We start from the raw sequence: 17,227 nt of genomic DNA, 5'->3' as shown, positions 1-17,227 counted from the left end.
ACACAACGATGACAGAGGAAACCATGCAAGGCACCAATCTGCTCAACGGTTAGGGGGTCAGCGTCTTGCTAAAGGACACTTCGACACCCAGGGGCAGCCACGGTTAGTACCATTAAAAACCAGGGGGTATAACGGTCCAAGCGGGCCCTCTGCCTACTGAGCCACTGTGCCACCCTACCCACATTCCATCTGAGTACAGCTTATATCACACATAGCCAGAATCCATACACATGAGTGGCATGTGAATGATTTGTCCCCTCAACAGTAATGTAATATCACATCTCTACATAGGCACTGTTACCACAAAAGCAGAAGGTCATCCGTCGAATCTGACTGGGGTTTGTATTTTCTCTCTGAGTTCATGTGGGTTTCCTCTGCTCCGGTTTACCTTCAATGCCCTGTCCCTTTACGGCGAGCATGGATGTTCAGTCAACCTATCCTGTATAAAAAAGGTTAATAAGAATGTAGTTACACAGACTATATCATGATGATATCCCACCACTTTTAGCATCTGCCATTGGGGATCGTGCAGCACAGATCACACGTGACACACTCCACCTATCCAAAATCCTCATCCCTCTTCACTTGAAGTTGAGGTCAAGCCAAGCAGGTGCAAGTGAACGCTAGGTTGTTCAAACAGTGGGGATTACTCCAGAGGCCTTTGTTACTGATTAATCACAGTCCTGGGCCCCCCTTCTCCACCTTCTGATATAAGAAGGTGTGATAACATTGGTGTTCTCTACATTGTGTTGAGCTTCACACACAGCTGTCACAGCATCTTGCCCGCCTTGGTGAAGGAGAACCCGGACCTTTCTAGAAAACATGGCCTTCGCTGGAACATGGCAGGTATACGCCCAGGAGAACTACGAGGAGTTCCTCAAAGCCATGGGTGAGTGTGACTCATAAGGTGCTACCCTAACATGGCAGAGATTGGCATTAAAATACATTATACCATTGGTAGAGCAAACCAAAGCCGCAATTTGTGTGCAGATGTTTCTTGTGTTTATTATAATGTCACAAATAGCTTGAATTGCAATGACTTGGTATGTTGGAAGAAGATCTGACTGATTATTTTTGATTGATTGATTGAATGCTTTATTAGTCAGAAATGTAAATAGCACGTGATACAGTACAGACATTAAGGCTAAAAGGATAACACAAAAAGGTCTTGGGGGACTTTCCATCGTGGTCCTAGAAATGGATGTTGATGATGCTTACGGGGATTAAACAGCATTTTACATTTGCAACGAGGCAACCAGTTAAAATAGTAAAAGGTGCTCCTGGATCAGACGGGATAAGACATCAGATAAAAAATGGGAGATTCGGGCACTCACAGTAAAAAAAAAAGAAGAGAGCAGCCTTTATTAAACAAACATGTTGGTTTAATAAAGAACTCTGAGTTCCCGGATCTCCCATTTTTGATGTGGAGCATTTTACATTTGCTTAAAGATGACACTTTTTAGTATGTTGAAAAGTTGAACAGTAATTGATGAAAAGGCTTCCCCATTGTGCTCTTCATTCACCAGGACTTACTGACGATATCATCAAGGTTGCCAAGGACATCAAGCCCAGTACCGAGATCCAGCAGACTGGTAACAGCTTTGTCATCACCTCCAAGACCCCTGGAAAGTCTATTACCAACTCCTTCACCATCGGCAAAGAGGCTGACATCACCACCATGGATGGCAAGAAGATCAAGGTGCACAAATCTGTAAAACCGAACCAAAATTGTTGCTGCACATCAACAAAATTAAAATGTTATATACTGTATTTCTGTTTGAGTGTTACCAGTAAATATAGTAAACATGAAAAAAGGTTCAACAGTATTTTTTTTTCTTCAAATCATTTAGTAAGGCAAATCATTCTGCAAAGAACTAAATGTCTTCTGTATGTCTTTTGTGTCCAACAATGCTATTTCTGTGATGTGCTCAGGTTCCAGTGGATCATCATCTGTTTTTGCTGGTTCAAAATATTCACTGTCTCTGTCTCTGTCTCTGTCTCTGTGATCCCCAGTGCACTGTCAATATGGAGGGAGGGAAGCTAATCACCAACACTGGCAAGTTCAGCCACATCCAAGAGCTCAAGGGAGGAGAGATGGTTGAGGTAGGCCTTTCGCTTTCCCTCCTTTCAGTCCTTTGTAGGCCTATCCTATCTTTGTCTCTCTCTTATTACACACATTTAAAGCCAAAAAGAAAGATTATAAAGCACTACATAACAATGATGTTTCCCATTCCAGACTTTGTCCGTGGGTACCACAACTTTCATCAGGAAGAGTAAGAAGGTGTAAACTTGGCAGTGCACTGGTTATTTAAATAAAAATGTTGCTTCTAAAGTGTGCCTTTTGTCATCTTTATCCACATTCTGTGTTATCAATTAGCCTACATGAGCAATTGCAATCCCAGCATCTCTGCACAGTGCGCACAGGCACCACTCAACCCATATGCTAAGACCCCCCAAGTAGGAGGAGAGGCACTTGGGTAATAAGTGGGCTAACAAAAGGACAAGCATAACAAATAGATGCTATATCTCGGGTAATGACGTGCCTCAGCTCTTAACTGTTGGGTTATACCTTAGCACACACACACACACACACACACACACACACACACACACACACACACACACACACACACACACACACACACACACACACACACACACACACACACACACACACACACACTGGTGGGAAAAGTACTGAATTATTTTACTTAAGTAAAAGTATCAATACCACAATCTAGAAATACTCACCTCAGTTACAAGTAAAAGTCCAGTATTAAAACTATTGGCATCAAAACATACTTAAAGTTCTAAAAGTAAAAGTACTCATTATGCAGAATGTCCCATTTCACAGGATAATAAAAATCTACAAAGTAACTAAAACTAGTGTATTCAAATAATTGTAGTGCAGTAAAAGTACAATATTTTCCTCTGCGATGTAGTGGAATAGAAGTAAAAGTACTGAAAATTGGAAACACTACATTGAAGTAAAAAATAACTCAAAATTGTACAGTTCTTGAGTAAATGTACTTTAGTTACTTTCCACCTCTGCGCACGCGCGCGCACACACACACACACACACACACACACACACACACACACACACACACACACACATTAGACAGTATTTTCTATCTATGGATTGAGAGTGAGAGTGTGACCGTTCTAGAGCATGCGCAATGGGACATTCCGAGCGGTCCCTGGCGAAGGAGGCAGAGCGTCAGCTGCTGCAGCTTTAGGGCAAAACATCTCGTTACATTGAGTCAAAAAATAAACCATAACAGTTTCCCATAAACAAAATGGCGAGGTACCTAAGACCTCCAAACACGTCTCTCTTCGTTAGGAACATCTCTGACGAATCCAGGTACGTTTGTTTGTACGCTGCTTATTGCTTGACGTGACCAAGATGGCTAACGTTAACGTTTGATAGGAGGAGGAAATCTAACAGTACCCTCCACTCACTGCTCTGCTCCAGCCTCCAGCCTCCAGCCCTGTGCTGTCAGTCTGTCAGTCTGTGGTGCTGCTGCTCTGGGGCTCCACAATGCTGTGGTAGTTGTCTGTCTTAACACGAGCTAATCAAACCAACGGCTGAGGAAAATAACAGTGAAGAAGTACGCTACTCAGATGTTTTACTTAAACAAAAGTATCAATACTACAGTGTATACATACTCTGTTGCAAGTAAAAGTCCAGAATTTACTTGAGTAAAAGTACAAAAGTATTGGCATCAAAATATACTTAAAGTACAAAAGTAAATGGAAAATTGGAAATACTCAAGTAAAGTACAAATACCTCAAAATTGTACTTAAGTACAGTGCTTGAATAAATGTACTTTACACCACTGTCTTAACACGAGCTAATCAAACCAATGGTTTATAATAATGTGCATTATTGTTTCTGCAGTCACTCTGTGGAAAAGGTACATCACCAAGCGAAGACACGGGTCAATTAAATTGAACTCAAATAAATTAATAATGTAACTAGCTGTCATCATGTCCATCGAACACCAGGCAGTTGAAAGTTGCTGTTTTTCCCCTCTGTTTTTAACTGTGTTAGTTACCCCCCAAACATTAGTCCTGCATTGATGTTTTGAGCAATGACAATGTTTGGTTTTTAACTTAAGTTTCTTGTGGAATTCAAACTAATGTAATCTACTTAGTATTAAACTTCATAGTACTTAAGCCCTAATACTTACACCCTAGCCTGGTAAACCCTCCCTCCGGAAATCTCATTTTCATTCGAATGAAAATGAGATTTCCGGAGGGAGGGTTTACCAGGCTACTTACACCCGGCTTTGTCCCTAAATAAACAGGCTGCTTGGGGGAGAGAGCCTAAAACAATAATTGATTAGAAAAGCTTGCATCACAGTCAAATAAATGACAGTTTACTTGCATTGAACCTAGGCACTTTGCTTTCATGGATGAAAACTGCTCTACAAAAAAAGATAATGCAAATAAATGACATATTAGTTAACAAACATGCAGATTGTTTAGTACTAAAACATTTGAGGAGTTGAGGGTTTACTTTTTTCACTCCTGTGAAAATAGCAGATTTACTGGGTTACACAGTTGGCCTATCTAGCTCTCATAGCTGTAGTTAGAGATGGACAGTGGTTTGATGGAAACGTACTTGTTTTTAATGAGAACACTTCCTGTAAGTGTGGTAATTGGGTCTTTGTGTCAATAAGATAAACTTTTATTGATCCCCTGGAGGAAATTCAGGTGAGTATGATGAGTAATGATCATAATGTATGATCATAGTCGATGCTGGCACTAGCTTGTGTGTGGCCTACACACACACACACACACACACACACACACACACACACACACACACACAGGGCTCTAGCGTAGTGTATCTGCTCGCCAGCAGAATAAATGTCCTTATTTCATGACACTTTAGGCCAGAGGATTTACGCCGTGAGTTTGGTCGTTATGGGCCTATTGTAGATGTCTACATTCCACTTGACTTCTATACACGGCGACCAAGAGGATTTGCTTACATTCAATATCCTTTGTATTTTTCACGTTTCACATGTTTTGAGTGATGTTTTCCCTGACTGATTGTAAATGTTTTAAATAATAACCTTTTGGTTGCAGTGAGTGGACTATTAAGTACTCCGATGGGGAGTCAACATTACGTGTACTTTATTTCACAAACGTTTGGTCTATTGTATGGGATTTAATTTAAAGTGTTATTGATTTGTCACTTAGTATATTGTATGCAGGATTAAACATATTCCTAACTAATATTTCTTCTGTTGTTGCCTTAGAAATGGTAAAGATACAGTTCTGGAGACCCCACACCAAAGAAAGTTGAAAGGCCGTTGTAGAGTAGATGCAAGCCAAAGACACCCAGGCATCAAGCAATAGTGGAATTGGAAAATAAAGAAAAAGAAAAAAGATGAAGATGCAAAGTGGAGGAAAGAGAGCATCCAGGCTTCCATTTGTCTACCAAAGGGAGGAAAAGCAAAGAGTTTATTGGGCAAAGACAAGCAGGAAACCTCAAGTTCTTCTGCCAAGCCAATAAAGAGCAAGCTGAAGGTCAAAGGTCAAGCATGTTAAAGGTAACAAACCTAACTTTTTGTATCCTACCCAAACCACTTGATGGCTCACCACCTCAGTATTTGTCTTATGTGTCTTCAGGCCCAAATCACGTGTAGGCCTATTTGAATCAGTAATTGTAATTTGTAATTGTAGTCATAATAACTTTCAAAATGATTTGTATACATTATTATTTTGTATTGAACACAGCAGCTCCATGTATAGACCTTGTCAGAATGGCGCCACCAGCCTGTATAGAAGTAGTATTAGCCTTGTACTTTTGTGTACTACGGTATGTATGTATGTGCGCAGCCCTTTGTCCCCCCCCCCTCCCCCCAACCCCACCCCGAAAAAGAATTAAAATAATTCCCTAAGAGAGAAGCCTTAACAGTCCAGCACATTTGAAGATGTCCGGGATGCAGAAGATGCCCTTCACAACCTAGACCGCAAGTGGGTGTGCGGCCGCCAGATCGAGATCCAGTTTGCCCAGGGAGACCGCAAGAGTACGAACAGCTTTCATCCATGTTTCATGTCCCAGCAACATTGCATCTAACCACAGCTAGATCACAGCCGCACACACTACACTAGATTAAAACAGGGAAACGTCCCCGTGTTGTCTTGACCTCAATGTGTCCATTGTAGCCCCTAACCAGATGAAGACAAAGGAGCGCCACTCCCCTCGCAGTTTCTCCCGATACGACGACGGTGATCGAGATGACCGCCGCCGCCGTTCTCGCAGCCGCAGCAACCGCCGCAGATCCCGCAGCCCCTCTTACGAGCGCCGTCCCCGGAGGTCTGAGAGCCCCAGAGAGTAAGTTAATCCTTTAGCAAATGCAACTCTCAGTGCTTGTCTGTTGGTTACGATATGGCCATATTCAGAGATGTTGTCGTCCTTGTTTTTTCTGCAGCTCTCGATCCTATGGACGGCACAGACGGAGCAGAAGCCACGATAATGACAGGTTATTATCGTGTATTAGCTAATTATTATTAGTATTATTAGCTAATAACAAAAAAATATTAAAGGCACTATATTGCGCTTTAAAAAACATTTCACAAATGGCAAAAATAACCAATATTTTAGATGTGACACCATCGTACAATGACGATAAATCAGGCTTAAGTGGTTAATTGATTATTTGTATAAGCTACAGAACCTACTGTAGTAACAGTTCGATTTTAAAACGTATCACTATTTATATACTTGGACAAATGGAGTCCTAGGCCCCCGGTTCGTGTCCTGCCCCCATGTGTTGAGATGTCCCTGAGCAAGACACTTGCTCCCCGGTGCCCACTGCTCCTAATAGTTAGGATGGGTAAAATGCAGAGGACATATTTCACGTATGTGCAAATGTACAGTGACAAGTTACACAACCTTATGGCTATTAATTAATGGGGAGATAGTACACACTTTGTCCATTTTGTTTGTCACCAAAAACGACAACATCTCCTTGACAAATAATGTAAAAGCATGTCGGAGGTTGACAAAAACCAACAGCAAGGATCCATGGTAAAACCACCAACCAGCAGTTTATACAGTGGGCCGTTCAGAGCCCAGAGCAGTTCACTCATGCCAACATTGTTTTTATGAAGTATTTTGTTGATGGAACAACCGTTTGTTCATAGAACTGACATCTGTTATGTATGTAAGCACCATCATTACGTCTTGATGGTACTGATATAGTTACGCTTTGCTTTCACACTTAAATTCCATGACGACAGAATCAGAATCCTCTTCATTGTCACATCACAGGTTTACAGGTATAAAGAAGTGGGGGATTTTTTTGTGTGCAAGCTCTCATTTTTGTTGTTTTAAGGAAGAGACTAGAAAAAGTGCAGGTCATGTAGGTTATTGTGGGCCAGCCCAGCAATGTTCGGAATTCAGTCATAGTGGTGAGTGGAATCTGTAGAAGTTGAGGGATTAATGTTGATGAAGTTATGGCACATGATTTGTGGGAGTGTAGAATATTGTTTGTGACTGTTAATTGTATTGTTATTAATGTAAAGCGGCTTGTTATAGAGTTATAGTCAGACAATGTTTGGGTGGAGGTTCTTTAGTGACGTTGTTGGGGTGTTTAGGTAAGTTTCATGATGATGGGTTTAGTTGCGTGGACATTAGGTAGGGATTGATATGTACATATTTCATCACTGATATGGATGTTTAAGGTGCACATTTGTTGTAGGTTTTGAGGTTTTTTATTTTATTGTGCATGGTGAACATAATAAAATTGTTTCCTGGTGGCGCTATAAATGATGTGTGTGAACTCTGCGTTCATGATTTGGGGCATTTTGTTCAAACTAGCCACTCTTGCAAACTTTAGATGTCAATCTTAGCCAATCAGGATGGACAGATCTGTCTTGATCACATGACTACATGATGTGTACCATTTGCGTGAAGTTTGGACAAAAGGTGTAGGACAGGAGTAATATATATATATATATTTTATTATTTTTTTGTGCAAAAATCTGCCTCCTGTAATATAATAGGTCAATGTGAAACGGGTCGCATTCCGCATTTCTTCGCATTTCTTCCTCTGTCTTTCACGGTTATCGGACGCTGCGTTCATGATTTGAGGCATTTTGTTCAAAACAAGCCACTTCTGCAAAATGGTGGGGTGGGGGCAAGGAGAGAAAGGAGAGAAAGAAAGAAAAACAGAGAAACATGTTGAAGATAGGCAAGAAGAAATGTATATACATAGATACACATAGCTTTATCCAGCTGGTGCAGTATGTAGATGAGGTTAGATATAAGGTGCATAAGGTTACACACAACGGTTGTATCACTTGGGTAGGTCCACAAAGCAGCAGGTATGTTACATTACATTACAGTCATTTAGCAGACGCTTTTATCCAAAGCGACTTACAATAAGTGCATTCAACATAGGTAGGGAACGAAACTACTAATCACCAGAAGTCTTAAGTGCATTTCCTGCAAAAACAAGCAACCAAGAGTATACCTAGCGCTAAGGTAAAAGTGCTATATATCAGCTACCTACTTTCTTAAACAGATGAGACAAAATAGCAAAATCAAATGAGCACAAGCTAATACAAAAAGTGTATCGACTAAACAAGATCCAATAAAACAGTACAACAATAAAACAAGAGTTCGTACAACTAGTTAACAACAAGTAAGCCAGACAAAGAGGAAGGGTAGTGTTTCCTGAAGAGGTGGGTTTTCAGCCTGCGGCGAAAGATGGGCAGTGACTCTGCTGTCCTGACTTCAGTGGGAAGTTCATTCCACCACTGTGGGGCCAGAACAGAAAAAAGTCGTGACCGTGTCGATCGACCAGAAGGACCCCTGAGTGACGTGATGTTAATGTTATTACCTTGGTAATAACATTCACCTTGTTATTGCCTTGCTGCATTTAACTATCCATCAAATATTCCCTGTGATAAGGGGAAATTCCTAAACCTTTTACCATCCGTAAAAGTGTGATCCTAAATACACTGTGGCTTCACATTATTTTTTTCCTGCCGGTACAGAGGTCCTCCCCGTGACCACAACAGGACACACCATGGCCCAGGATCCCGTAGTCGCTCAGCCTCTCACTCCCCATCCCCTGCTAGATCTAGACCCAAAGGAAGGAAGAGCCAGTCCCGGTCCCCGAGCCCAGCTGAAGACTTTCATCCTGCATCCAGCTCCCAGAAGCAGTCCTTGGGACGCTCACCGTCACGCTCCTACTCCAGGTCGCCGTCCCGGTCTCGTTCTCGCTCGCGGTCGTGGGCTGGCCGCAAATCTGGCGGCCATTGAACTCCATACTTCCAAAGTCCCATTGTTTTTCTCTATCTAAAGGATGTTTTGTGTTTAAACGTTTTGAGTATGGTTTCTAGAGTTCAAATGTTCATGCCCACCATTGTTAATTGCTAGCTTATATCACCAAGATATTGGTTGAACATGCTGCACGGCACAAGAGAAAAGAAAGCCCTGGAGTTTCCTTTAATGTTGTGTATAGTTACATATTTGTTGGATATAATGCAAGCTCCTGGAAGTGTTCTTGATAAGTTGTTAGCTATATCTGGTGTCTTTTGACTTGGCTACTGTGGATTTAGCTCATGTTATAGTTTCAAAGATGGTTCCGTTTAACTTTGCCATTTAAGTCCTATTTTTGTATGTTGAGTTACCTTAAATCTATTAAAGGACGACTTCACCACTTTTCAACATATCTTCATATTATAGGTCCTCACTAATGCTCATGATAAAATGGTACAATTTTTTTCTAATCAGTCTGTGTCTCAGAGGACGGGCTGTAGACAGTTCAGAAACCCGTCTACCAGTGACATCATCGATGGGGAATCCAAGCTAATAGAAACTGCAGGCTTTGTATTCCTGGAAAGTTGCAATGCAATAATAGATCCCATTATTCTCGCCTTAATAAAAATCTGAATAGAAAAATTGTAATCTTTTTGGAAAAAAAAATCCTGCCTAACGATGATGTCACTGGTAGACGGGTTTCTGGACTGTCCACAGCCCTCCTATGAGACACAGACCAAGTAGAAAAAAATGGTATCATTTTATCATGAGCATTAGTGAGGACCTATTATATGAAGATATGTTGAAAAGTGGTGAAGTCGTCCTTTAATACTCCATTTTTATTCAATATTATACATTATAGCAGTATTTTACTTTTCTGTTTGTTTTGGTTATTTCTCCGATGGAAAAAATAGGAAAATAATATATAATGCAATTCATTTTGTACCCCAAGATGCCATGTTTACGTTACCATGTTATTTACTGTATGTTATTACAGTCCATTCATGTAGATTTTTGCTTGCCAGTGTTTACTAAGTTCTGCAATTAGTAAGGAATGGATTGCATTGTATGGAATGTAGCCTGAGTTTTTGTTACAGAAATCTGTAAAAAGTATTCTTTCTATTGCCCTATGTTGTTACATGTAGTCCATATAATATTCATAATGTGCTGCTTTATTTCCTTGTGTATGTATGTGTGTACTAAATTGACTCCCAAGTGTTCCTTAGTACTCTTATCTGGATTTTAGTGGTGTTATTCCATTGAAGCTATTTTTTGTTCTCATCATTAAATGGATGCATTTTTTATTTTTTGAGAACAGAAAATGTAACCACCTGAAGCTGCATATTATGGATCATTGATGTAAAAGTGCACTGATGCTGCAGAGCAGCACACCTGAAGTAAAGATCTGGGTACCCAGAATATTGAATTGAATTGTGTATGTTCAAAGACTGGAATTGGTATTGAGAACTGCTGCTCTGGAACACTTTTCATCAGTGATGAATGAGATGGGTATATAAAGATAATTTCATTTAGCCGTTTTGGAATGTTGGGAAGTAAACTGACCTAGTGAAACTTTAAATAAATCGCCGTCAGCTATGTACTTTTTTTGTGGTGTGGGTGCACTTATGTGAACCTGTGCTTTCACACTTATGAGCATCAAGAACATGTTAATACAGACAACCAGACACAAAGGTAGGGGGGAAAGGGGAGGGGTTTAATATTTTTGAACTTATTTTTGTCTTTACCAATTTAAACAGCATAGCATACCGTTTTCTTAACATTTTTGAACATCTAATTAGTACCAATTCTGCGGACAGGGAATCATTTTTTCATATTCATCTTCGGTGACATTTAACAAGTGGGACAAATTAACAGCCAATTTGGTTAAAAGTTTAGAATGAGGAGACTTTTGCATGCATGATCATTTACAAAACAATAGAAAACAGTTTTTACATAAAATAGTTGGAAAAACAGTTTATAAAAGTAACTGGACCAAATTCAGTTGTCAGTTGGCGGAAGAACGACTGAGAACTGAAGGTGGGTTTCAGGTGGCCATGTGTGTTTGGTCAATGAGTAAGAGCTCTACCCAATGAAGGAAAAAAAGAAAAAAAAACTCAAAATGAGTCTGATAAGTTCTTTTTCAGAGAGAGATTCAACATAGGCACAATCAGGCTTTGTTAAACTTGTCAAGTGGTTGATCATAAAAAAGGAAAATAAAAGCAAGCTTACATACTGTAAGCACAATAAAAAATACATCCAAACAATTCATACATACAGAAGCCTCCTCCAAGGTCCAATTAAAGATTTGGTTTTTTTGTTTTTTTTCTATAAAAATGTGCACTTACAGCATCTTTTCACCCTACACTGTTCATAATACAAAATAATAAAAACATTATGTGCAAGATCACTGGCAAGATTACACAGTGCAGGGGTATTGACAAATGCTATATGCAGATATTTCTTTTCTTTAACAAAAATATTCTTCAGCATTTGAAGTTAAGACATGTCCATAGCATGTCGCGTACATTCAGTGTTATTACTAAAAATACTTTGTCAAGCAGGCCTTCAAATTGTCCTGCAAAATGTACATATGCTACAAGTATTTTAATACATTTCATTATATACATGGCTCTTTTAACATATTTTCAAGCTCTCATACTTTGTTTTGTCATTTCTAAGCTGGCAATTACAGCTCCCATTCTGCAAAGGGAAAAAGAAAAAATAGAAGACAGCCTCAATAGAGGTTTGGTAAAATAAAAATAAAGACACTATAGATAGTCGATAACGCACCCACCATTAAGAGCGAAAAACAGCTTTTCAGCCAGTAACTCAAGACAACAAGTGCAAGAGGATAAAGGGGTGCAGGAGGCAGTGAGTGTCTGGAGATTGTTGGGATGGCCAACCCTTGAGACCCATGTATAAATGTAAACACACCCGCACTGGCCTTGCGCCTTACATTGTTGAGACCCTTGGGCCACATCATCCACATCACCCAGCCCTGCCTTCCCCACTGGAAAGAAGGCCACACAGCAAACAGGACCATGACATGAGCTTAAGGTGGAGTGAAATTGGTGCAGTCACATCCACCACCTGTTGAGTCTGGTCCTCTTCCGCATTGTTTGCCATGTGGCGTTTCCACTGAGGGGGCTAACAGCACTGATTTGAAATCGGGATGTGACCCCAGGGACTCCCATCCAATTCCCCACTCGGCCAACGTGGTCGATATGGCACTAGTGACCACGTCGGTCAGGCAAAGAGGAGGTGGCAAAAACACAGCTAAAGACATTGCTTTGGTTAAGTGCGACAGACTCATACACCTTTCGACTACAACACAAATGGACTTTAACACAAGTAACGCTATGATAGAGAGCTGCGGGCCTTAGGCAAGCTCAACTCCCATAGTGCAGTGCGCACAGCGCTATAAAAAAGGTACAGGAGTTGAGAGTCCAAGGTCCGTGTGCCATGGTCTCATATTACCCTTCAGTTTTTTTGAGGTTATGCTTGTGACCTGTATTCGCGACAGCTGATTCCTCTCCAGAAATATATCTCTGGTTTCCCTGCAGAATTGCAGGCGAGTGGCTTTTACATCCCAGATAAAAAAAATAATAATATATTGGGCCCCAAATAAAACTAAAAAAAAAATGCTACAAACGTGAATGTGCTTTAGCACCAGATGCTTTAGAGGTGAGGTCCAAAAAGGATTAGCATAACCTATGTCAATGAAAAAGCATATCTGTCCACAGAAATGGACCGTAAAAGAGATTTGAGCTCTACTGCTTACTACAATACCTTGCCATACCTGCTATTTGGGAAGAAAAGCTCACTCGGCCTGCTATAACAGCCAACATAAAAACATCAAAACAAATTAACAGAGCGCAAAAGTACAAAGGATATCCAGTTCATCGTCAGTTACAGAAACTGTCTCGACTGAGAGCATCTTCCCCACCAGCAAGGCTACAGTTCTGCAATATTGAAACTATCACTTTTTTTAAAAAAAATGTTATTGACTTAACATTTGCAGTAGAACACTGCAAATGCCACGCAAGAGAACAAGTTAAAAATGTACTAAAATGTACTGTGGCGTTCCTGGTGGGACTAAATACTCTCAGAGGAGCCGTAGTTCATGCATTGGCTTCTTTTTCATAAAGGTCAAGTGCGGGGGTCCGTCTTAGGCCTGCACTTTGAGCAGGCTCTTCAGCTGGAAGGTCATCATCTCCCTGTTATCACAGGAGCCCAGGGCGAAGGGCACCCAGTGGCTAGGGGGCTTAGGCAGCACGCTGGGCGACGGCGGCTCGCTGAACTTTGCTCCTGCATAGCTTGGGCTGTCCAACAAGAGGTTGTTGAGATGGGAAACCGCGCCCTCCCAATTCTGGTCATAGTTGGTTGAAAAACGGACAGATGCGTTTTTCTTCTCAGCGGCCGCGGCCTGCCGGGCCTCTGGAGACCAGGGGTAGGCTGTGCCCTTGTCGCTCCTGCGGTGGCCATGGTGGTGGATGTGAAGGCCCCCCACTGCTCCTAAGGATGCTGCTGTTGCTGCAATGTTTTGATCACGCCCTCGTTGCTTGACCCGGCCCAGGTTCTTCTTGGGCAACGGGCGCTCAGGGTGGGACACTGGAATGTTGTACCTCTCTCCACCTCCCATGCTGCTATTCCTGTGTGTCACCTGAACAATGAGAAGAAGAATGTCACCATCTATGAAGTGCACAAAAGGCTGTAGGCACTGGTATCCAGCGCAGCACACATTAATCTTTGGTCCTACTATTTGCACTCTTGTGCATATCAAATACAAAGTTGTACAATAATATGCGATATTTGCACATGTTATAAATTAGATATGAGTATATATATCTTTTTATGTTTTTGTTTTTCATAAATGAATGAATTATTTTATACTAAGTGGTGTGTCAGTGCAAATGTTGCGCAAAATGTAGATTGGTTATTATCAAACAACAATAAGTTCTAGTAGCAGGTCACATGATAAACCTGGTGGGCATAACAACAACTGCAAAGGCTTATGGCCTACGTGCAGACTAGACAGTGTGGTCGGAGCCGCCCATCCCCCAACCAGCCAACCAAGAGCAAAACAGTCCGTGTTGCCATGTCCGCTTATTATAAGCGACTTTGGGCTTATGTTTCTGTTAATTCGCTTGTAAATATTGGTAGTTGTGGGGTGCGTTTTTTTGGCCTTGTTTCTAAAGTGTAGCTGCTTGTTTATAATAATAAATTATAAAATAATATGTAGTATGTAATAATATGTAGGCCTACTGGTTTTTGTCTGCAGACCCCCATCTGAAATTATTGTATGCCAGGGATCCCCATAAAAGATTTGAGTTTTTAAAATGTTTCAATATTTAAGATCTTTTGAAAATAGCCGATCTACACGCTCACACCGCGTTGCATTCGTGAGCTTGTAAATCAGCTATTTTCAAGTAGGTTTCATGTAGCGTAGTCGCTTCTTTTCATAGACCTGGTTGCTTGTTTCTCTCGCAAAACTTGGCAACACTGTCCACCACCCACCTCTTTGTTGTTGCAAAGTTGACTGAGCAGCAGCTTAATGTCTCCCCTCCAGTAGATCTCCAGGTCCTCGAAGTAGTCTTCCTCGGTCTACTACTTCTCGCTGCACGTTCGCGTCCAGCAAGTTGTGAAGTGTTCATGTGCCAATGATGAGCGATGTTTACCCGTGAAGCCGAGCTGAACATTAATTCAACCTCGACGGCACGATGCTCTTAAAGAAGCCGATGGCCTACCTGCAGAGGGTTGAAATAAACAATGCTTTAGATCACTGGTTCCCAAACTTCAGCTCAAGACCCAAACGAGAAATCAGACGTTTGCCCCAGGACCCAAACTAGTGAAAATAGCAGATCTACAAACTCACAACGCGTCGCGATCAGCTAGTTTCACTACCAAAAATCATTGAATATGTTTTTCATGACATTTTTTTTTCATTTTTGGGGATTTAAAAACAGTATTTTGAAATAATAATTAAATCAATATGTAGGACTAAGGGGATATTTACTCGTGATCCAAAAAAATGTGTCCCAAACAGTGGTTTAGATAGCTGTAAAACGTAAAGGTTGATACAGTGGGGGTAGTGTATCTGACCGTTTAGTTCATTCGGTAAAAAAAATCTATACAGTATTTTTTTATTATTCATATTTGCATCGTTATATATACAAAACATAAGCAATCGTATAGTTCTGACAATGTTCTTCATTACTCAAACTAATAAGGAAATAATCAAATACAAGAAGATGAACAAAGACAAACACAGGAGCAGGAAGGAGCTGCGGCCACACAATGAATTAACAAGTGCGTCATCGCACTAAAAGTGCGAAAACAACACGCCAGGTCTGGATATTGTGTAGAATGTGTTCCACTATGGTCACAGCTATCATTACTATCAAATAAAACCTTCATTTGTCGTCGATGATCACAATAATAACACAGTAATAAACGTTATATAAAGCGACTAATCCCACTGTTTGTGAGCCTGCCTTCGGCTTTGTCCCCAGTGTTGCCAGATTTCGAGAGAGAAACAAGCAACGAGGGCTATGAAGCGACCCCGTCGCCTTTTAAAGCATACATTGGCAATGTGAAAATAGCCGATCTATTCTACAACCTCACAACGCGTCACGATGTGACCCGTTGTGGGCTTGTAGATCTGCTATTTAGCCATTCAAAAAAATCTTGAAGAAGTGCATTTTTTAACAATACAAATCTTGTATGGGGGTGACCCTGACATATTTTCAGGTGGGGGTCCGCAGACAAATGTTTGAGAAACACTGGTTTAAACAACATTAGGAAACAAGCCCTAAACTTAGCAACTACACTTTAGAAACAAGACCAAAAACCGTAACCCGAAACTACCAATATTTACAAGCAACTTTACAGGAAAAACAGGCCCAACGTCGCTTATAATAAGCAGACATGGCAACCCTGTTTGTCCCGTGGAAAAACAAGACGTCGTAATAACCGAGGTATTCACTGGTTGTGACGAGCTAAAAAGCATACCTTCTGTCGGTGGATTTATTTTAAATCCATTACCAACTCTATGAACGAGTAGGTGACTATTTACTATTTACAACAGTGGGTCACATTACTGTCTGGAACCACAACAAAGAAAGAACAGTGACAATATGGCGACGGACGGAGGCTCCAAATAAAAAACTTACCGACTTCTTCCAGGCTTTGGTTGGTGAAAAAGCCTCTTAGATCGTCACAAGATGATCAAATTCAACCTCAGAAATCTCCCAAAAAGGTGGATGATGTTTTATGTTTAGCAGCAACGCTATATTTCCTACCTAATTCCGAGAAACCTGGGATTTTCGTACGTACTTTCGTTACTGTAACGACAAATTCTCCCTCCGACTCCGATTGCGAACAAAATGGAGCATACAGTGGAGCTATGTAGCCGAGGCCTGACCAATCACGCTCCAGCTCGAGGCATAGCGACCAATCAGCGAGCTCCTGTTGGACGCCGTCCATGTCTGTTGTTGCTAGTGGGGGAAGAAGAAGTATTCAGATATTTTACTTAAGTAAAAGTATCAGTACCACAATATAAGAAAATACTCTTTTACAAGTAAAAAGGACTGTGTTCAAAATGTTACTTGAGTAAAAGTACAAAAAGTATTGGCATCAAGATGTACCAAAAGTAACAGTACTGAAATATTTTTCAAATAGCCTAGGTATAAAATAGGGCTAAAATGGTTAATGTTTGTTTTATAATATAACAATGCTAGTAACTAAAGTTTTCAAATAATTGTAGTGGAGTAAAAAGTACAATATTTGCCTCTGACATGTAGTGGAGTATAAGTATAAAGTATTGAAAATGGGACATACTCCAGTGAGTGAAGTAAAAGTACATCAAAATTGTACTTAAGTGCAGTACTTGAGTAAATGTACTTAGTTACTTTCCACCACTGCCTGTTGCCAGACGGA

The 17,227-nt window shown here is 40.7% G+C and overlaps 3 protein-coding genes across 4 annotated transcripts; 2 read left to right on the top strand and 1 right to left on the bottom strand.

Annotated features, from left to right (window-relative positions):
• The first annotated feature begins 753 nt into the window (after nt 1–753).
• On the top strand, nt 754–2,324 carry fabp10a (fatty acid binding protein 10a, liver basic). The gene is made up of 4 exons (XM_084051104.1): nt 754–889; nt 1,527–1,699; nt 2,014–2,103; nt 2,237–2,324. The coding sequence occupies exons 1-4, from the start codon at nt 823–825 to the stop codon at nt 2,285–2,287; spliced, it is 381 nt and encodes a 126-aa protein (XP_083907230.1). The 5' UTR covers nt 754–822; the 3' UTR covers nt 2,288–2,324.
• Nucleotides 2,325–3,205: 881 nt separating this feature from the next.
• Nucleotides 3,206–9,674, top strand: srsf10a (serine and arginine rich splicing factor 10a). Of its 2 annotated transcripts, none has more exons than XM_084052954.1 (6): nt 3,206–3,364; nt 4,901–5,014; nt 5,938–6,044; nt 6,184–6,352; nt 6,450–6,502; nt 9,018–9,674. In XM_084052954.1, exons 1-6 carry the CDS (start codon nt 3,300–3,302, stop codon nt 9,287–9,289), a joined length of 780 nt encoding a protein of 259 aa, XP_083909080.1. In that variant the 5' UTR covers nt 3,206–3,299; the 3' UTR covers nt 9,290–9,674. The 2 variants fall into 2 exon arrangements, with proteins under 2 accessions (XP_083909080.1, XP_083909081.1); XM_084052955.1 differs by lacking the exon at nt 4,901–5,014 and adding an exon at nt 5,271–5,583 and having other exon boundaries at nt 3,226–3,364; nt 5,949–6,044.
• Nucleotides 9,675–10,982: 1,308 nt separating this feature from the next.
• pnrc2 (proline-rich nuclear receptor coactivator 2) lies at nt 10,983–16,657 on the bottom strand. Its single transcript, XM_084050062.1, has 3 exons — nt 16,462–16,657; nt 14,807–15,036; nt 10,983–13,952 (listed from the first exon to the last, which is right to left on the bottom strand). The coding sequence occupies exon 3, from the start codon at nt 13,929–13,931 to the stop codon at nt 13,458–13,460; it is 474 nt and encodes a 157-aa protein (XP_083906188.1). The 5' UTR covers nt 13,932–13,952; nt 14,807–15,036; nt 16,462–16,657; the 3' UTR covers nt 10,983–13,457.
• Nucleotides 16,658–17,227: the final 570 nt, after the last annotated feature.

This window comes from Gymnoscopelus microlampas, assembly GCF_963454915.1.
Source record: "Gymnoscopelus microlampas genome assembly, chromosome: 3".
NCBI lineage: Eukaryota > Metazoa > Chordata > Actinopteri > Myctophiformes > Myctophidae > Gymnoscopelus > Gymnoscopelus microlampas.
This window is presented reverse-complemented; position numbering and strand designations above follow the sequence as displayed.